The sequence below is a fragment of the Ctenocephalides felis genome, unplaced genomic scaffold (genome assembly GCF_003426905.1).
Source record: "Ctenocephalides felis isolate EL2017-DRISC unplaced genomic scaffold, ASM342690v1 CF-g0.4_SCAFFOLD_01886, whole genome shotgun sequence".
In the NCBI taxonomy this organism is placed as follows: Eukaryota; Metazoa; Arthropoda; class Insecta; order Siphonaptera; family Pulicidae; genus Ctenocephalides; species Ctenocephalides felis.
The window spans coordinates 12,796,634-12,819,376 of record NW_020538040.1 but is presented as its reverse complement, the minus strand read 5'-3'; the positions used below and the strand labels follow the sequence as shown (position 1 = coordinate 12,819,376).

The following is a 22,743-nucleotide window of genomic DNA, read 5'->3' as shown; positions in this document are numbered from 1 at the left end:
GTGGAGTTAATGTTGACTGTAAAAAGTGTTGTGAAAAAAGTTAATTATTGACATGTGCGTCAAAAATACCGAAAAAAAATTAACAAAATGATCAAATAAATAAAAATGATGAAGTTGATATAATTGAATATATAAGTAAAACTTTTGATTGTTTTGTTGTCATAAAATAAAATTAATTTCAAAATGAATGTAAACGACATATTAAAGTGACTGGATATAAAAGTGACTGTATAATCAAAAGAATACAAACTATAAAAAAAAATTTTTTTTAATTTGAATTAACAATTTGCATTAGTGCAATAAACATTAACAAAGTGTTAAATACAAATAAATAAGAAGATCTTTAAAAATGTATCAGAATTAAAAGAATACAAATATTCGGCAAAAGGACTGCAATACCAAAAAAATCGAACCGAATAAAATTTGTACTTGCAATCATGTTGAATTCATAAAATAATAAAAATAAAAATTATACAAAAAATTATTTAAAAATATGTAATAATTGAAGTCGAAAGCTTCAACAAACTCAAATATAAATATGTAATTGCCTATGATTGAAATTAATAAAATTGGTCATAATAATACAAGTGCAAGGTGTTATTTAAATTTTGAAAAAAGTTGTTTATAAAAAATTGTGCATAAAAATTATTCAATGAATCTAAACTAACCAAAATCGTTCAAAATCATTTATAATTTTCCTTTTGAGCCTGTGGTTGCTATAGTTTCTGCTCAAAACTACCATAGTTACTTCTTTTGATGTTACAAAAGAAAACTTGTGGTTAACTATGCCATTATCACTTCATAATTTATGGTAACACATAATTCAGAGACACCACAGAACACATTTGTTCACGTGTAAAATATTATAAAAAGAACTATAATCACCGGAATACATTTTAATAAAAAACTTGTGGTCGACAATTTTATGGATGACAGAAATTTGCCATCAATGGCAACATCGTCACACTGTAATTTATGAAAATCTAAATTAAAGATCTGAATATAAATGTGGAAATAGAACAATTTGTTTAATTTTATATTTTAGTACCTAAACCATTAATATTTATTCATCCATATAAAATTGAATAAAATGTGGTCGACTATAACAAAAGCTGTGGTTTGTGGTACTCCTCGTACAAGAAGAAAAGCCGAAAGCCAGAACCGAAACCGTGATTTTAGCCGAGACCGACACGAACCGTTTTTATCACTAGAACGAATTCCAAAAACCGAAAATGAAAATGGTTATGGATTCCTTGACCAGGATACACAAGAAGTTCCTTATTACGTCCAAGATAAACAACAAACCATCAATAATAAAACACCCAAAAGTCAACCTAAAAAGTTCTTGGAAACCTCCCTAGACAATTTTGATCCTAGCACAATAGGTTCGGAAGAAATCATAATGGTTCTGAATAGATCATTAAACCGAAAACCCATCCAAAACCGTACAAACGGTTTAGAAACTTTTAAACCCATTTCTAAAACTAATGATATCTTATCACTTGTAGAACCAGAACAAAAACAGGAGGATGTTTCACGAACTACGCAAAATAATCATGAGGTCGTTGATTTGACTTTGAGTTCACCAAAATTTAATGATGTATCAAAATGTTTATCAAAATTTGATGATTGCGTTATTGAATATATTGATGATGTAGCTGCTTCATCCAACGATATCGATTTAGAAGCTATTCTAGCCAGTAATCAACATTTCATCGAGAATCACATACTGAAAAATGGTAAAGTGCCTCAGAATATGTTCCAAGTTGAACAAAATTTAAAGACGACACACAAGAACGCAGAAAATTTATCAGTGACTAAAAACAGTGTTGATAATCATCTAGAAACTGGTTCTAATATAAACAACATCTCAATTCCTGATGGACATACTTTAAATCCCATCCATTGTAGTAGATTAAAGGAAGAAGTAATTTATGATAGTTCAAGAATAGCAATGGGAAATTCCGGAACGTGCATCGAAGCCAGTAAAGGGTTTAGCAATGAAAATACATTAGATGAAGAACCCAAAAATTCTTTAAATATTTTAAACGACAACAAACCTATAGGTTCAAGTCATCAAACTGATACAAAAGATACAAATGCAGAAAATGCATTAAAATTAGGCTGTCAAAAACCTAAACCTAATGACATCAAAACTAATGGTACTTTAATAAACGCAGGTCAAATGATTAAACATTATGACAACATATTTGACACAATATACACACAACATTATCCAAAATTTGGTGATCCTGTTGAAGAATCAGGAAATATCAGTGAACAAAATAATAAACATTCTGGATACAGGAACGAAAATATTTACAGGAACGCATCATCAATATTCGGTCATGTTAGTTTTACTCCTGAACAAAATAGTAATATTAGTACAAATATTAGCAGAAATATTGACCAAGTAGTTAATTGTGATATGGTTGGTGTTTCTATGGACATCAAACAGAGAGAACAAAATGGCACTGAGAAACATGATAATAATGTTGAATCAAATCCACAAGAAGTTCATGAAACAGATGGACTAAAATCTGTTTGTAATTCTAAACAAACAAATGAAATTCAATTGAGTGATAAAAATACGATTGAATCCAATATCGATGACATCAAAAGTAGTACAAATTTTGAAAAGTCAAAATCAGATGAATCCTCCAAACCCAAAAAGCGTCCTTATTGGACTTTGAAGAAAAAGCATAAAATAACTGAAACTAACGAAGAAAACAAGATCGAAGAAAACTCATCAGAAACAATTATCACTTCTCCAAGGACCTCTAGATCATCATCACATTTAGATTCGGATAGTACAGCTTTCAATTCTGATGCTGAACCCACAGGGACAGTGAAGAGAAAAACCAAAAATTTTGAGAAAATGAAGAATTGGTTCATGAGGATAGGGGATGATGGGAGTACCATGAAAAAGAGTGGAAAAAATAAAATAAAAGTGGGTGTGAATAATAATAAAAGTGGTGGTAGTGTCGACGATGTTAAAATTGAAAGGAGAAGTAACGTGGGACAATATAAATTTGACAATATAGGTATGATCAAAATTTGTAAATAAGCTGTCTTAATATATATATATATATATATATATATATATATTAGGGTGGTCCTTAATATGGACATTTTCGAATTTCCTTGCTCCCAAGGGCTCAAATGGTTCCAAATTGATAAAAAACAATTCTCTGAAAGTTTTAGCTTTTAATATTAACGTTTAAATAGTGCGCAATTCAATCAAACTTTGTATGCATGGAAAAAAATTTGAAAATCGAAAAAAAAATTTTTTTAGGTATATCTTTGCGACAAATAAATTAAAACTGAAAATTCATGTCATTTTTTATTGTAAATTCGACGCTCTTCAAAATTTTTGAAAATTTTTTCATGCTTTTTCCATACAAAACTTTGATTGAATTGCACTCTATCTAAAAGACAATATTAAGAGCTAAAATTTTCAGAGAATTGTTTTTTATCAATTTGGAACCATTTGAGCCCTTGGGAGCAAGGAAATTCGAAAATGTGCATATTAAGGACCACCCTAATATACATATATACATTAGATGATAGAGTCTTGGATTTGTAAATATTTTTTTCTAGAGCTTCGAACAAAGAATCAAAAAATTAATAAAAAAACAAAAAAGTTTTTTTTTAAAAAAAAAACATTTCTTTATTTATTTACTGTCGACGTTTCGGAACTAGGTGCGTTCCATCTTCAGGACATCTGTCAAGAAACATAATTTCGATAAGACTTAAACAATTTATTTAGGAAAAGCAGAGGATGATGGATTTTTTAATTAATAAAATTGTTGAAAAAAATATTGTACAGAAAAATGACAATATAATCAAAGCGAAAATGATATGCTTATTTTGTTACTATATGAAATCTATTTCAACATAAAAAAACAATTTCTTAATCATAGAGTGATAGTAATTTTATAACTTAATGGGTTTAAAAAAAAAAAACATTTTACATATCACTGATCTAAAATGAATTATTAGTCAATTCACATCTGCAAACATTTTTATCATATACAACTGATTTTACAGAATGTTATATATATCGATAATTTTGTTAACAATATTTCACTTTTTCGGCAATAATAAATTAGAATCATGATAAAAATTCTGCTATAGCTAAACGTATTTAATAGCAAATAGCTTTGGATTAATTAAAACATTTCATACACTACTTAGACATGCTTTCAAAATATATAATTATTATTCAACTTGGGAGTAAAGATGGGTGCCCAAAATGAAACATGAAATTGCATTAAATCAAATAAAATATTATTCACAACAAATTATTACCTAAGATAGAAATAAAATATAGAAATCATATCTTGTTTGTGCCTTAACATTAGTACAAAAAAAGGTTTCTCACAGAAAAATCCTTCTCAAAACCAAAAACAAAATACCATATAGTCTATAAGAATTATATATGAAAAAAAAGACATCAGTACTGAAATTCCCGATAAAAACATGTCCAAATTTTACCAAATTTGGTATTTTTATTAAATTAATCAAATTTGATTTCCCAGTTTTCAGACACATCAGTACTGAATACCCCGATAAGGGATCGTTCAAGTATTACGTCAGCAGATTTATTACAATTATTTACCCCCCCATCCCCCTTGTCAGCAAAAGTAAGCAAAGCTCTTACCCCTTACCCCCATGCTTACGTAAACATTTTGCAATTAATGTATTGTTTTTTTAAATATTGTAATTATTAGGTTATAATTATAATTTAAAAAATAAGAAAATAGATTTAAGATGTTTATTAATTTAACTGATATGGTATTCAACATAGAGTAACAAAATTATTATAATCTTACTAACATAACAAACTTATTTAAAATAGTTGGTACTGGCAAAGAAAATGTAAGGTTGCCATTCAGTAAAAAAATAAAAATACTACCTATGACGTAATCATCATCCAGACTCCCCTGCCCCCCATATCAACCCAAAATAAGCAAATCAACAACCCCCCCGCCCCCCTATAGTGCTTACGTAATACTTGAACGGCCCCTAAAAACATGTCCAAATTTTACCAAATTGAGTAGTACTTGTTAGTATTAGGCCTTTTTATTAGATTAATCAAATTCTATTTCCCATTTCCAGATTATCCTCCGGCTAATGCAGAGCTGCAGGGATGCAACGTCTGCGGCCGTACGTTCCTACCAGAAACCCTGGTCAAACATGTACGAATTTGTGAACGGATGGCCACCAAGAAAAGGAAGCAATTCGATTCTTCCAAACAGAGATTGGAAGGGACCGAATTGGCGGCGTAAGTATAACAAAATTGGGCCTGATACAAAAGATCACTTGTCATAGTTCAGTTCCTTATTTCAAGATTTGAAATGACAAAAACTAGGTGAATCACTTGTTTAGTGCATAAAATTGGTGCAGAACTTTGAATCGATTTAATGTATGAGCTAGTGGTGCATGACATGGTGCCTTAAAGCAAATTTCTGAAACTTCGTTACCGTAATTTACAAGTTTTAACATTTTTGAACACATTTGAAAAACTTGAAAAAACGGTTTGATATTGTTTTGAAAATTTTGAAGTTGTTTTAACATTTTGAACATTTTTCGAAGCCATCGCGCTTCGTAGCTGTTTTAGAGACGAAATCCAAGCGCGTAAGCGCCGCTTCCCAGCTTAAAAAGCATTAAAAATTATAAATCTTGGTACAGAACCCATAGAAATCGTAACAAAATTTGTACTTATTATTAAAATCTCCATAAAATATCTGATAATTTTATGTGCATAAGTCTGATGATCATTTTTGACCGCCAAATGGCATTTTTTCTGCTGAAAACATATCCAAATTTCAGCAAATTTGGTAGTATGTATTTAGTATTTTTATTGATTTGGTCAAATATTATTTCTCAGCTTTCAGACACATCAATACTAAAACTCCGATAAAAACATGTCCAAAATCACGTAAATCAAATGTCCAAACTCATGTAGTATTTGGTGATTTGGTGACAAAAATTTAGTCAATTCTTCATTATCTCATATAAGTAAAATGTTTTTTGAATCATTCAAAATCGGACGTTCGGCTCTCTCAAAAACGTGAATCGCCTTTTGTTGCACTTTTTGACCCATATCTTCGAAACGACTTTGGTCTTTGCCAAAAAATTCAGCACTTTTCCTTATCAAAAAGAATAGAATATTTTTTCAAATCATTTAAATCGGTTGATTCGTGCTCTCTAAATCGTAGACATTGTAAATCGTAGAAATTGTATCCGAACATACATATACTACACATACACAAATCATTTTTTTCTAAAATGTTCATGAACGTAAAGATATGCAAAAATTTACCCTACTATTACTATAACTTTCCCTACGAGAAGATAAAAGAGTTTTAAACTAATTTAACTTATTTTTATTATTAGTGTTACTTAAAATTTTTGACTTTCATCAATTTCTGAAAATTGTGAATTTTATTTTAGTTTGAATTTGTGTTGATTAAAGTTTAAAATGTTGGATTTTTAAATTTTGGTATCATTGAATGTTTCAGAATTTGCGATTAATTTCATTTCAAACTTTTTTTTTTAATTTGCCTTTTTTGACTGATATATTTAATTTCTTTGAAATTTTAGTATAAGATTTGTTTTCGATTTTTTTATAGCAAACTTTCAGTTTTTAAAAAGTTTAATTTCAATTATTAAATCTTTATAATTCAGCTTTATCCGAAAATTGTATCTGAACACACATGTAATAAGCGCATAAATACATAAATAATTGAAAACCAAAATAGAAAAAAAAAATATCGTTAGTAAATTTTAATGGTTCAATCTTCTTATTCAAAAAAGTACTGTAGGTGTAAGGCTGGTTGCATAAATTTCGCGATATGTAAAAATATTAATAATTTATAACGAGATACCACCTTAAGCAATCGTTGATTTCAATCTTTAATAAATAAGGGGCTCAATATAACTGAAGATAAAATAACAATCTGCAGCAGGCATCTAAAGTTATAGATTGTTTATTAATAACTATATATTATATATTAATTTTAGTTATAATATGCCCAGAAAGAAGGGCGCCGGCGGTGGTGGCGGCGGTAGAAACGATTCTGATCTTCCAAAACCCAAACGCAGAGACTGGAAGGAGCAGCATCTCGAATTGGTGGAGACGATTCGAGCTTCGAGACAGGCACTGATGGTAATAATATGATAATGGTAATAATATGATAATGGTAATAAATGGTAGTCTGCCTAAAGACAGGTCCATGGTGTGAGAGCACCACAAATGATTGATTCCCTATCCTTACTTTATTTATTATTATCTTCACCATTTTATTCATATTTCTTCATACATAAAGTAGAAATAGTTGGCTTATTTAGTCAGTAGTATGTAATAATAATAAATGGTAGTCTGCCTAAAGGCAGGTCCATGTTGTGAGAGCACCACAAATAAATGATTACCTTTTTTCCCTGCCTTGTTTTTTATTCCCATTACCATTTTATTCATATATAAAGTATATAGAAATAGTTATTAGGCTTATTTAGTAAGAACGAGAAGTCAGTAGTATGTAATAATAATAAACAGTAGTCTGCCCAAAGGCAGGTCCATGTTGTGAGAGAACCACAAATGATTGATTATCTTTCCCTACCTTGTTTATTATTCCGATTACCATTTCATTCATATTTCTTCGAATAGTTGGCTTATTTAGTAAAAACGAGGGTAATATGGCTTGAGCCATATAGAACTTCCATTTTTCGCAAAGGTGACACTGCTGTACGAGCCAGAATGCCGCCCAAGTATTTGTGATATAAAACATTTTAAAATATACAATCTATATCAATAAAAATGAATTTAACCGCAATAACAAGTTAGAATTCTACGTTATTTTATTCGAAGTGATGAATTAAATAAATAGTGTCTATAGACGACACTCGTATACACAGGTCGTGAAACAGATGGCGTCTATAGGTGACGCTTGTAGGAAGAATGAACAAACAAAAAATTAGTATAAATGATACAAAACTGCAAACAGAACCGATATCTTTCAAGATATTTAGTCATTTTAATACTTTCATTTTTAAATTTATTATTTATCATTTATCAAAATACTTTTTTTAAAAAATACTAAATTTGAATCATACTAAACCATCATCAAAGGATTTAAAAAGAGGTTAAATTTTTTAAATAATCCCAACTTTTTGCAATTATCTTTAAAATTGTATATACAGGTCGTCAAGCAGATGGCGCCTATAGGCGACGCTTGTAGCAAAAAAAAAAACAAAAAATTAGTAAAAATGATGCAAAACTGCAAACAAAATCGATATTTTTAAATATTCCTAAGATTTTACATTGCTTAAATATTTCTTTAAATACTAATTTTTGATCATATTAAACGATCATCAAAGGGGTTTAAAAAATTTTGAAATAATCCCAACTTTGTGCAATTATCATTAAAATTGATATTTATAGAAGCCTTAATAATGGTGAATATAGAAAAATTAACAAAAGCAGATTCTAAACAAATATGAATAAAAAAAAACTCAATTAAATAAATCAAGTTTGTAGTCTTGTAGGTACTGATTGAATAGATAAGACTTAGGTACTAAATAATGAAAGTTTTGTTTGCATATTGGCACAAAATATATAACGCAGGATATAAATAAAAAATATAATGTAAGGAATGAAATTTCTAAATCCTCTAAAGCTCAGAAACTGCTGCACCTTTCTTTTCCAAAAAGCAACCGACTGTGAAATTAGTCGTGTTAATGAAATTAAAATGAAAGTTGAAGCAAAGGATTTTTCTAATTCAAATCCCTGGATATCATGAATAGCATAAGACATAATAGTTATCATTTTTATCTAAAGAATCATGGAAAACACGAAAGTTACTAATTTCTGGTAATTTTCGACATCAGATTTTTAGCATTCAAGATATGTTCCGTTCAAGTCAGACCTTTCAATTTTCTTTCAGTTTGTCTAAAGTTTGTACCCACTCTTAAAAGAAACTATCCTCAAATTCTCAAAAAAGCTGTGCCAAAAAGAATTATGAAAGGCACAAACGTTACTATTCTTTTGTAAATTTCGGCATCACATTAGGGTTGCACAGATGTTATGTTATATATGATATCCAGGGATTTGAATTAGAAAAAAATTATATTAGAAAAATCCTTTGCTTGAGAAATTAGACAAATTTATTTTGTAACTCAGAAACTGGTTACTGACTTGCTTTTTCAAAGAGCAATGGACACAAGCACAATGCTCACAAAGCTTTTGATTTTTCAATCGGCAGCAAAAAATAGTAACCTAGCGTATCTGTATCAATTTTTATAATAGGTATGTCAAAATATTCAGCAGCTCTTAAAAATATCATTTTAATATTTTTATTTTTAAATTTATTATCTATCATTTATCAAAATACTTCTGTTCTATTTCTATTAGGAAGAAAAACGTATGAAAGAAGATCCATCGTATGTGCCGTCCTATAAAAGAAACTCTAGAAGCGGTTCCTGCGAACCAAGCTCCACCCGAGGCGGCGGAGGAACTTCCGACGGCCAAGGCGGCGCCCAAGTCAAAAAAAGGGTTCCGGCTGGGCATGATACGTGTCCCTATTGTGACAGAAATTTTTGTACCAAAGCATACGACAGGTAAATGAATGAATAGATAGAATGATAAGAAATTTAATTTTAAAAGTAAAATTGGATGATAATTGGACATAAGTAAGACTTTTGGACCGATTCTGCCGCATAACAGACAAAGACTATGTTATGAAGAACTTTCCATACAAATTCGTTCTGAATATTGACAAAAGCCATGCTGCTGCTGTGCAGTCAGGCGAATTTCTCAGGTTGTCAGATAGAAAACCTAACCTAGAAACCGCACAAATGTAAAAAAAACGATTTTAGATAACAGGGTCTTTCTGACCCAGCCTCATAACATACGAGTGACGTTGCAGTTTATGTGTAGAACGCCTGAATACCTAGCAAATACATGACATATTGACAGTATTCAGTATGATTCAGTAGCATAATGTATGGAAGTTGGAACGTAACATGGTCTTGCCATAACATTTGTTATGCAGCAAACAAAATCGGTCCCTTTATTTAAAACTTTTGAAATCTGTATCTACTCTGCTAAATCTAATTTATGCTCCTCAAAATAATCCTTACTATTACTAGACATATGTATTAGATACTTTCAAGGCAGAACTCAAACACTACACCATTTACAAAAATTTTATAAAAGGATATTCTTGTCAACTTAATAAATCAAATAATACCTTTGTTCCTATTTCGTTATTTATGTGATAAATTAATTCTAGAGTTTAATCAATATAAATACTGAATTTTTTTCATAAAGTATATTTTTATCCGTATTTTTCAGATATTTTTCATCTTAAAGTATGAAATCTTATTATTGCTAATATACTCATCAAAACGTTTCATGGGTTAGCTGATATACAAAATAATCAATAAATACTTAAAACAAAAAACAAAAATTTATTTTATTCGTCAAATAAGTTCTAAAGCAAACCTTTTCTTTTAGCAATTATTATTTTAATGTTTCTTCAGGTACTTAAAAATAACGAAAAATTTGATAAAAAAATATTTTAAGTTATATTTGTCATTTGTATAATTTAAAATATCATTTAATTTCAGACACGTGGAATGGTGTAAAGAAAAGACAATGATCGCAAAGCAACATAAAACTAATACTCAAAAAGAGGCGAAACTTAATCCGGCTAGGGAAAGATTAGCAGCTAGAACCAAATATAAGGTGAAGAAATTTTATTAATAATCAAAATAATTGAAATATTTAAAATATTTAATTCCATGGCCTAAAACCTTTCTCTAATTCTAATCGGGCATATTGATTGGTAACTAGAAGATTTTGAAAACACGTTTTTCATTATTATTCATATTTATCGAAGGACTTAAGATCTATTTAGGAGAAACAAAACGAATAAATCAAAAGATATGTGATATATAGTTAATAAAAACATTAATGATTTCCTAATGTGGAATAAGTGAATTTAAGGAGGCAATTCTGCCGTATTAGAGCTCATGAAATATCTATTTGCAGTGCGATCAGGCCTATTTTACATATAAACGAGCAAAGAATAATGTTATGATAACGGAATTCTAGATGGTGCAGTTATCATAAGATAATCCCTTGCTGGTGTATATGTAAAATACGTCTCAACGCACGGCAAATAGATAGACATTTTATTATTTTCAATACCAAGAACAAGCATGACAACGCTGTTTTTGAACTCTGTTACGGCAGAATTGCCCCGTAAGTATCAATTTTCACAAAATTTTCTTATATTTCACTTTTGTCATATACCATTGCAAGCTTTTAGAGATTTTCAAAATGTTTTCCAAAGAATTGGATATAATTTTCACTTCTCCCTGAACTGCTTCTCAGGAGCCAATTCTCCCATAAAATAGAAAAGTTTTGGCAATGCTATGTTATGGTGTTATTTTCGTATGAATTGGTAGTAAAAAGTATCAAAATGCTGTGCGATCAGGCGTTTCACACATAAAACCTAAGCTACAAAACGCACAATGGTCAAATAACAATTTTATCAAAAATGCATCTTTCTAATGCGCCCTTGATAAACAACGATAATGTTAGGTTTTATGTGTAAAACGCCTGATCGTACAGCAAATGCATAGCTTTACTACCAATTCATAGAAAAGTTGGGTAATAGTTTATTACTTCAGCAATTAAAAATTAATTATATAAATTATAAATTATTATATTTCATACCATAGCAAATGTTTGAAGTTATTGAAAATGTTAGAAATGACCAATTTTTACGATTGAAAAATTATTATAACCAATAAATCTATTTTATTTTCCAGGTGCCAGCTTTAAAGACAAAACGCGCTGCAGCCAGAGAAAAGTATTCGCCAAACGGAAGCATAGCAGTTCAAAACAGTTTAGAAAATAACAATATATCTCCTATTAAACCTTTGAATAATGGTCCCATTATGAATTCCCCGCACGGAAACAATAACAACCACCACAACAGTGCCAGTAACAACAATTCATCTGGCAACACTGCCACAACAACTTCGAAATCGGGCAACACCAAGGCGATCAGCAACAGGAACAACTCTAGCGGCAATTTGGCAAATAATGTGAATAATAATAGTCCTGCAGTAAGTTGAATTATGATATTATAATTGAGTAATGCAAAAACTAGTGGTGTATGACATTGTGTCTTGAGGAGGTATACTGGTCTAGAGGAATTTTTTTTATTCTCATACCTGAACAGCAATCAGAACCTTGCGTCCTATGAGCTGTTAGGCTGAAACTTTTCCTTACTTCGTATTTTTAGATGGTAACCCAATGATTAACCGATCCATATTTGATGATTCTATTATTAGAATTTATCGAATAGGGCTGACTTTTATTGGTGCAACAATGTCGCACAAGGGCTATTTTCACTTGGAAACATATTGCTATCTATATTTCCAAGTGAAAATCGTCGTCACTGCCGCCTGACATCAGGCTGCTCAAAGTGGGTATCGAACCCGGGACCTCTGAATCAAGTCCTGTCGCTCTTAACCGCTTATTACCTTCGGGCGAGCCCAGACATGAATTTGATGCGAAAAAAAGGCAAATTATATTTTTACTATAATATCTACATGTTATTAATGTTTTAAAAATACAAAAAGAAATAATAGATAATAAAAGTGGTCATACAGTTTTAATTATAGAAGATGTTCGGAGGCTCCAAAAATTGGCACCTGACCATACCCATGATTTTACTCCTCCAAATAATCTGAAGCAAAAATATTTCTGTTTACAACTTATTTCAATATGCTCAATTTTTATTAATTGTAGTAGTAAATATCGGAATTTGAGCATGAGCGTAGTTCATACTGAAGAAAAGTCTATAAAGAATACTCTGTAAAACATTCAAGTAAGTTCAGTAGAAATTGAGAAATCGTGGGTATCCACATCGAAAAAAACCTTCGCAGAGAAAAGATACAAAGTAGGGTTATCGTAGTCAATCCGTTATATTCCAGAAAGAAATTTAAATTTTGATAAATCCTTTTGTACACATATCGTTGAATAGTTAAACTTTGAAAATATCAGAAAAAAACAAAATCGTTATTTTTTAAATTCTAGACCAGAATACCCCTTTAAGGCAACTTGCTAAAATTTGTAGCTGATAAATTCAAACCGATATTATGGAAAAAAATAAAATTGTGAGTAAAGTGACATTTAACCGTTTTTAAAAAAATTGAAAATAATGTAAATTTTGACAATTCGAATCAAAGTGAGCAATCAATTTTCTATAAAGTGGAACATTTTTGAAATTTAAAACAAAAATTCAAATTTTTAGTATATACAAAAACGCACAAATTAAACCATTTTTTTTTTCTATATATATTTATGTAAATAAACATTTTAACTATGCGTTAGGTTGGTCGCAAACAAGGACCTTTGAGAAGGTCTTCAGGCGCAAGTGCCTCGTCCATGACAGAAGTCGCAAAACACAATAACGCACAAGGTAATCATAATTCTTTTTTTTATTAAAAATATATTTTATCAAGCACACATTGTCATTTTTACAAAAACAAAATGCTTTTCAAATGGACTAGTATTTTGTTTGTGGTTTTGACATCGGGGGTTCAAAATTTCTGTGAATTTGTTTTATTTTAATTTTTGCTCATAATTTTCTAATTTTTAAGTTTAAATAGAGGGTCGAAATTTCATAAAAAAGCAGTAAAGAACGTAACTAATTTTTCTTTTCTCGATTGTAAATAAAAAAAAAATTTAGTAAAAATTTGAATAATTTATCATAAGTGTCAAAAAAAATTTCGGGCGATTGATCTTATTTATGATTTATGAATGTATCCGGAGGTCTTAGGTAAAACATTGAAAAAAGGCAAGGGCAAGGATAGTTTATTCGGTCGTTTAAAAAAAATATTATTGTTTGCGTGGTACATTATACGAGTCAATTGGGAAATTGCACGATACGAAAGCCAAAGGCAAACCAACTGAAACTGCAACAGGTGAATATTATATTATAACATGTTTCTGCAATATTTCCATTTTTTTCAAATTGTCAGAAGTTAATCTGGATTATCTGGAGCTTGATCTGTGTGATATATTACAGATGTTAAACAGTGATTATAAATATAGGGTTCGTATAAATATTCAATCCATTTTCTTCGATTACCTAATTTTTTAATTCTTGCAACCATAATTTGATGCCAAAATTTACAAAAAAAATAGTAACGTTTGTGTCTTTCATGGTTCTTTTTCAAACGGAGTTTTTTTGAGAATTTGAGGATAGTTTTTTTTGAGAGTAGGTACAAACTTTAGATAAACTGAAAAAAATTGAAAGGTCTAGTAACTTTGGTGTCTTTCATGATTCTTTCAAATTTTCTATGTATCTATTTTCATTACTTTATAAAGGGATATTTTTGAGAATTTGAGAAAAATTATTTTTAAAAATACAAAATTTAGCCAAACTGAAAAAAAAATGAAAATATAAACATTAAACATTTACAATGTTCAAATGATTCAATATATAATTTGCAACAATTTTAATATATAAATAATATTTTTAAGGTCCAGTCACAGGAGTCAAAGGTCGCGGGGACGAGTCTTCTATAAGGTAATTATAAACAATTTAACAAAAAAAAAAACATATTTTAAAAGGCAGTATGGCACTAAGAAATTGTTTTAATGGTTTTAATACAGAATTACATGATAATTCAAATTCATTGTTGAAATAAATTATCTATGAATGCCAAAATCTTCCATAATATATAAAATAAGTATATATAATCCCATGATGGTTCAATCAATTCTAATCGATATAATTGCATAAATTAATTTGCTCTGTGCCAACATACTTGAATGCGTGTTAAGAATTTTCTAATCGTATTTTCGGTGTGTTGGAACAGATCTGATGCTTTTTTCATCTTTACGCCAATCATTTCCTTCATGATTTGATAAATAGTTGATTCTTTCAATCGGAAATAAGGGTAAATAAGTAAAGAGGGGACAAAGGATCAGAGGAAATATATTTTTCTACTAATTTTGTTCCATCAAAATAAATAATTTATTAAATAAATTTAGAACAGGGTAATTTATATATAAAGTTTTACAAAATACTGAAATGGGAAAGAAATAAGCAAAACTATAATACCAGAATCATGTCGCCTCTAAGCTTTCCTCTTATTTCCGTTTGTAATCATCATACACCACAAAAATCCTTTATCCGAAAATATATATCCTCATTGTCCCTTTCTCCCCTCTTTTCCTATCCTCGCCTGGTGTTGCCGTCGTGCGGATTCCTGTCCTGGACCAATTCAAAAACAGTCCCCGCGGCCGTCGCTCACGATACCGTCAGGAAGAAATATATTCGCGGCAGTCTACGCCCATTAACAGATCGCCGGTTGCTAGAAGACCATCGAGCAATAACATCGCACCATATTTCCCTGATCCTGAGGAATCGGAGTTGATAAGCGAACCTTTAGCAAACATCGCTAGTGACAAATCTATCGAGAAGCCTAAAAGTCGTCGCAACACCAAAGCCGTTGTACAAAATTCCCCAAGACAAGAAAAAACTATTCGCACAACCTCCAACAGTCAAGACAATTTAACAAAAGATTGCGCGTCTTACACAAATATTAAAGATATAAACCAAGACGCTGCTTTATCGTTAACCTGCCAATCGTACGAAGATTTACAATCTAACAATACAAAACCAGTCATCAAAACTAAAACCGTTTTGTCAAAAAATACCTTGAACAACACAAAAACAAACCAAAAAATCAATTCTGGCGAGTTACCCGATGATGATATATCATCGCCAGAAACAATGGCAAATCGAAACTATCAAAATCCAAATATAAATAACATCCAAAGATTGAATAGACAATCTGCTGTAATAAAAAGACCCAAAAACTTGTTGCAACAAAATTTAAATTTGAAACAGCAGCAAATAAGCTCACAGCTAGAACAAAATTTGATCGACATGCCGCTGCATTCAAAATGTCCAATTATTGGCAATGTCAATAGACGTGCAGCAAACAATAGTGTGATCAATAGTGCAATATCGAATAATATTAATTCTGGCAAACAATTGAATGGTTTTGACGCTAATGATGAGTTACAAGTTACTAGATGTGGTTACCAAAGCTTTAACACAGAGAGTAATAATTCGAGTCCACATAGACAGCAAGAACCTAGTAACATAATATCGATGCAAAACTCGAATAACAAGCTGATGACGTGGCGTGATACTGTTGACGGTCAGCAGCAGCAACAACAGGAAATTCAGCAGCAACAACAACAAATATATCTTCAACACCAGCAAATCGTGCATCAACAAATTATTAATCCCCAACGTAATAATACACGCAACAACGCTAAGCAAAGTCCAGTGCGTCAAAAACAACAAAATGCTTTGCAACAACAAGAACTTTTGCAACTACAACAACAACAGACAGCTCAGCACCAGCAAAATGCCCAATATCAGCAGAATGCGCTGCACCAACAGAATGCGCATCATCAGCAAAATGCACATCATCAGCAGAATGCACATCATCAGCAGAATGCACATCATCAGCAAAATGTACATCATATGCAGAATGCGCAACATCACCCGAATGCACATCAGCAGAATGTGCAGCATCATCAGAATGCACATAATCACCAGAATGCACATCATCAGCAGAATGCACAGCATCAACATTTAATTCAGCACCAGCATTTAGCTCAGAATCAGCATTTAGCTCAGAATCAGCAGTTAGCGCAGCATCAGCAATTAGCGCAGCATCAGCAATTAGCGCAGCATCAGCAATTAGCTCAGCATGAGCAGATAGTTCAGCATGAGCAGATAGTTCAGCATGAGCAAATAGTTCAGCATGACCAGATAGTTCAGCATGACCAGATAGTTCAGCATGACCAGATAGCACAGTATCAGCATATAGCTCAGCACCAGCAGTTTGTTCAGCATCAACAGCCAACACAACATCAACAGCAGATGTTGATACAACAGCAGCAACAGCAATTAATGAATCAGCAAATAATGAATCAGCAATTATTGACACAGCAAAAGATAATTCAACAGCAACAGCAGCAGTCACAACTGCAACTCCAACAACAGCAGCAACAGCAACAACAGCAGCAGCAACAGCACCAACAACAACAATCACAACAATCACAAAGACCAAAAATTTTTGCAAGAAGAAGTCCAAATCGTGGAAACATTTATTCGCAAAAATTTCAAATTCCAATTGATCCAGTCACTGTGATGAGTGATAGTTGTATGGCGTCAACAAACTATGGTCCAAATACAAGTAATACGACCACTACAACCTATTCCACTCTTAATAGCAATTCGGATAATTCGGCAACTTCTACTGTGCCTAGAAGTTCGTCAAGACCATCCGTGTGCGGTGATGATACAACAGCAGTTGCTAGCTTGTCTTCACTTTTACTTCAAAGGGATAACCAGAGCAGTATTCCAAACAACGAAGAACATAAAACAATAGATATGTCATCATATCCCACTACAAGCAAAAGTTATAATAATTCTGATGAAAATTTCGAGCAACATATGATTCAGTCTGAATATATAGAAAATGTAATCATTATAGCGGGTGATGACTTACGAAAAACAGTATCATCATCTGCCAAATTCGTTGAGAATGATCAAATATACCAAGAAACCGATGACAAAGAAATTAATTTATCAGATTCCGTTATAGATTATAATAGTCAATTAAATAAAACTATCACAATTGAAACTCATTTTGACCATGCTAATTTTGACGACGCCACAAACGAGGAAACTCCAAGCGACAGATCTCTACTGACAAGTGATGAAGACTGTGAAGCTATAGTGGGTCCAGAAGCCATCAGGATTTTGACATGCGAAGAAGTCGAAGAAGAGGTGACTGATGAAGAGTCTTTAGCGAGATTTTTAAGAGCAAGAACTCAAGACGGACATGCGCAGAATTACTTCGGAGGAAGAAACATGCATAATGAAGGTAAATTGTGAAATGTATCTATTTATATAAAAAATATTACAGTTACTTATTTTAAATATTGCTTGCATTAATGCAAATAATGTTTGTTGAAAAAGAAGAGTTACTCAACTAAATATTCTTTTCAAAAACTATAAAATTGTAAATATCAGCCAACGGTGAAAGCAAATTAATTAGATCAGATTGAATGACTGTTATGAAGTTATGATTAATTTTCATGAAATAATATTAATTAATGTGTTAGAATTTAAAATCCATTCATATACAAACAAACATTATAATCAATGTAGGTGGCCAGATAAGTCCTGAAGAATCTGGCTGCAGTCCACCAAAGCGCTCCCGATTCCGTCTTAACTCCACTGAATTCAGTTTAGACTTGGACAAAATAAGCGAAGAAAATGTTATCAGAGATAACAGTAGAATGCTGCTCGTCTCAGGTAAACTTTTGAAATAAAAACGAAAATCTTCTGCGAAACGAAATCGCTCGGTGACTTAACTTTTAACTATATAAACTATATTTAACTGTTGCCGATGTTAAACTATTATATCTTTTAAGATAGTCCAAATTGCATATTATTGAACAAGTTTGATCATAATCGGTAGAGTATTTTTGTAGCCCGAGGAAGATTAGCATGCGTGAAGTTATACCACTCATAAATATCTTTTTCTCTGTAGGCGATCAAATGTTAGAAGTAAGCGATTGTGAAGCAGCTCTGGGAGCCCGTGTCCAACGAGCTATCTCGGAAAGTGAGACTGAAACCGAGGCGGCAGACGACGATGATGACACAGTTCGAGACGATTGCGAAGGGCAAGACCAGCAGCTGATGCAACAAGAAGAGCAGCAAGAGATAGACGATGCGATTATAAATGCCAGATCTTTGGAAAAAGAAATGGATGTTGATGGACAAATATATGATGACATTATGGAAGTTGGTTGCGAGAGCGCAAGATTGTTACGGGAGTTAGATAATTGCAATAACGTTGATGTAGAATTAGATGAAGAAAGGGATGGTGATGATAGTTGTAACGAGACACAGGTTTGTTTTTATCTATTTTACATTCCTTCCATGTAATAAAATGTTGATTTAAACTTTTAATTCTAATTAAAAGTTTTCATATATTTTTACAATGCAAATACTATTTAGTAAAAATTCTTGATATATGACATTGATTTTTATTCTCATAACACAAATTCGTAATAATCAAATCTTTTTGGAAGGAAATGTCACTAACTTTCTTTCCTTCCTATCTCAGGCAAGTGAGCCCCTTGAAACCCTTTTCGTTTCACCAAAATATGATGCCCGTTCCACGTCTCCCGAAAAGAGCGATCAGGAGGGCTTAATAGATGAAGACGAGGAAGAAGATATTATTGTCGACGACGCTTACCTCAAACACGCCTGCGAAATTGCAGCTATGTCAACCCCTCAAGAACAGCAATCTCCTCAACAGAGACAACCAGATTTAGGTAGACGACATTGCCCAGTTCCATGCAATAATAGATCTCTTGACGTTGTCAGAAATACAATTGGAGATTGTCGAAGATTGACGGGATCACCCAATATGAATTTGGATGGAATGAGAAACATGACAGATGATGATATCAGGAGAACAAATGGTCTCGATGAATCGATGTATACAGATAATGAAGATTCTAATAAAAACTATACAGGTATTAAATAATATATTTTACATGAATTTAAGTATGGCGAGTTTGAACAACTTTAAATAGTTAATTTGTCATTTTAGCAGTATATGTACATTATAATTCGTTATCAATTATCGTACGTTTTTGTTGTTTTATAGAATAGGACATCGATACTTACTCATCATGATATTTTATTCTCCAGATGGCCCTCTGAACAATTCGTGTTCATCCAGAAAATGTTTATTACCAGAAATCATAAAAGCAAGTGACCCACCAAATCGCCAACCGATAGCAGGACTTGATCCAAATATACACACGAGAAATCTGAATCAAAACGTACCAAATGGCGACTCGACCAATCTAACGCGTAGACCGCCGAAGAAAACGAAAAAATCACGTCACTTTGCTAACTCTATGGATCGCGACGTCACCCCCGTAAGAGAATGTGGTGACACAGCCTTGCCCAATTTGCTGGACAACATGGAAGGAGATGACTGTATGGTTTACAATAACGATGCAACTACTGAACAATCAAATATTTCATACAAACGTTTGCCACAAAAATTGGCAAGACGCACATTCAAATTAAACGATAGCAACAATGGCGATTTTCCTAATAGTTACGTGAGGAATTTGCCTCAGAAATCTAGCGATACGTTGACTTTGCCAAGTATAGGGATAAATAATGGCAATGCGATCAGCCGCCCTTCGATGATGCCAAAAAGAATACCTAGTGCGACTGTTAATGGGAACGGCAATTTAGCGTTGGCTTCAAATTTGTCTGCTGGTGCTGCAATGAATGACAGCGGTAGTGGAAGCCCAAGATGCAGAGGTTTGCAGATGCCCAGACACAGGTTTTATTTAAAAATCGCATTGTATTTAATTATATATAATATACTGATAAGATTTATGTCGTCATGTTGAAAAGCAACATAGAACCATCATGAGATTTTCAAAAGAATTGAGAGAAATTTGTCTAATAACTAAATTCATAATTCTACCAGATTTAATTAAATATTAATCTATTTTGAGCCAGTATTAAAGCTTATTTATATTTTAGAATTTTGGAAATTAACATAAAAAATAATTACTTTTAATTCTTTTGAGATAATAGTATATCTGTCAATTCTAAATATTCTTAACCATGGTTTTTAAATAGATAATTCATCTATTTAAATAATTAATTTGTAGAAGACAACCGTCAATCCGTCGTAACCCAAATCCCTCCCAAAAACCCAAACGCGATCAAATGAAACCGTCTACCGTTAATTTAAAACTAAATTTTGATCACACGACTTCGACAGACTTGAAGAATTTGCAACAACAATCTGCAAATACAAATAATTTCTATTACGATCAAAGCAATGCCCAAACTCCAAACTATGGGTATGACCCGTTCATATCTGCCCAAATGCAGATGATAGAACTGTACACACCAGACGCTACAGAAAGCGAAAAGACGTTTTGTGACGCTTCTTCGGAAAAGTCTACCAAATCCAATAAAAACTCTAAAGCTGATTGCTTAAGTCTGAGTTCTATAATTGGTACAGATCATAAGAAAGCAACTGATAGTAAAGATACAAAACATAGTAAACAAAATAGTAAGAAGCATGAATCAAAACAAGGATTTTATCTTCATGAGCAAAAAAAGCCTAAAGTAGATGAAATGCAGCATTCCGGATATGAGGAAGATTTCTATATAGATCCAGTTTTGATAAACGATAGAGATGGATTTTCAACGGCAGCGTCTGATAATTCATCAGATGACACTTTTGAAACTTATGAAAGTATGATGGAAAATCTGGATGATTTTGAAGTTAACGACAATTACAGTTTCCAAAATAAGGCAGAACATAATATTGATAAACTCTTTCGGAATCAAAATAATAATGTAGATAAAATCCATCAACGTTCATCTACAAAAAGTGCAGGAAAAGAAAATTGTAGCAACAATTTACCAAATCTTCGTGCAAAACAGAAAGAACCAACTATCAGTAGAAAAGAAAATGGCTACAGCAAAACTATGGATGAATTCCTTGAAGCTGAACTATTGGCTGAAAGTTACTGTGCAGATGAACCGCCAATAATTCGTACTAAGAGACAAGATAGCATAACCAATGATCAAGAAAATGGTTTAGTCAAATCAATGGAAGTATCTGCAGAAGCGGATGGACTTTTAGCCAATTTTGGTATCTCGCGAAGTACAGACAGTTCACCGAGATTGAACCGAAGCAAAAGAATTGATTTAGAAAAATTTGATTTGACCGAGATTTTAGATGGAAATCTAGCGACATCTAAACATAATCAAGATGACCTTTTTGGCAGCTCATCTCCTATAAGCGGAAGCAAAAAATCATTGGACCGAAAAAGATTATCTAAAAAAACAAGACATGAAATGTTATTCGCATCATGTGATATTGAAACCGCTAAATCCATATTCCCGCAAGAAGAATATCAAGTATTTTCAGCAAGTTTTGATGCAGACAGCGGTTTTTCAACAGATCGGGATGTAAAACAGTCGCATGTTGATTTTTTAAGAAATTCGCCGAGTCCGCAACGATTGAAAAATATTTCTGAAAATTTTTATAGCAGATTATCACCGACAAAAAATTTTGATGATTTTGAGAAACTATCCAGAACCAGTTCTCCAAGTTATAACTTAACTAGTAGCTTGAGAAATACTCCAAGTCCCGAAAGAATTAGAAATATTACGATAGATTTTAGTTCAGGAAGATCGTCTCCAACTAAAAATCCTGTAGCAAATAAAAAATCAAGAAATGGTTCACCTGTATATAATAAATCGGATAGAAACACGCCGAGTCCTCACAAGTCAAATCATTCAGGAAGATCGTCCCCGAACAAGAAAAACAGCTCAACTAAAAATGCATCGAAGAAAAATTCGGAGAGCGTTTCAGGACGATCTTCTCCAATAAAAAATTGCTATAATAACGCGACTCCTTTATTACCAAATGACATTGTTGTAAATTCTTCAAATGACAGTGAATCAGAGAAAACGTTAGACGACGAAATTAATTACATAAACAATGACATTACGCCTTATAGTTATTCTCCTTCTCCTTGCTTACTAAATGACTTAC

The 22,743-nt window shown here is 31.9% G+C and overlaps 1 protein-coding gene across 1 annotated transcript; it reads left to right on the top strand.

Annotated features, from left to right (window-relative positions):
• The first annotated feature begins 1,090 nt into the window (after nucleotides 1-1,090).
• LOC113374651 lies at nucleotides 1,091-22,734 on the top strand. The gene is made up of 11 exons (XM_026614627.1): nucleotides 1,091-1,610; nucleotides 1,659-3,044; nucleotides 5,122-5,287; nucleotides 7,030-7,174; nucleotides 9,416-9,621; nucleotides 10,633-10,750; nucleotides 11,842-12,141; nucleotides 13,415-13,502; nucleotides 14,570-14,615; nucleotides 20,837-22,644; nucleotides 22,709-22,734. Exons 1-11 carry the CDS (start codon nucleotides 1,091-1,093, stop codon nucleotides 22,732-22,734), a joined length of 4,809 nt encoding a protein of 1,602 aa, XP_026470412.1.
• The last annotated feature ends 9 nt before the right edge of the window (nucleotides 22,735-22,743 follow it).

Bases quoted from the DNA above. Each gene is read 5' to 3' on its own strand.
- LOC113374651 (XM_026614627.1), top strand. From the start codon at position 1,091: ATGTGGTCGACTATAACAAAAGCTGTGGTTTGTGGTACTCCTCGTACA. The intron at 5,288-7,029 runs GTAAGTATAACA...TATTAATTTTAG, and splicing joins GAAGGGACCGAATTGGCGGC to TTATAATATGCCCAGAAAGA. The intron at 12,142-13,414 runs GTAAGTTGAATT...ACTATGCGTTAG, and splicing joins TGAATAATAATAGTCCTGCA to GTTGGTCGCAAACAAGGACC.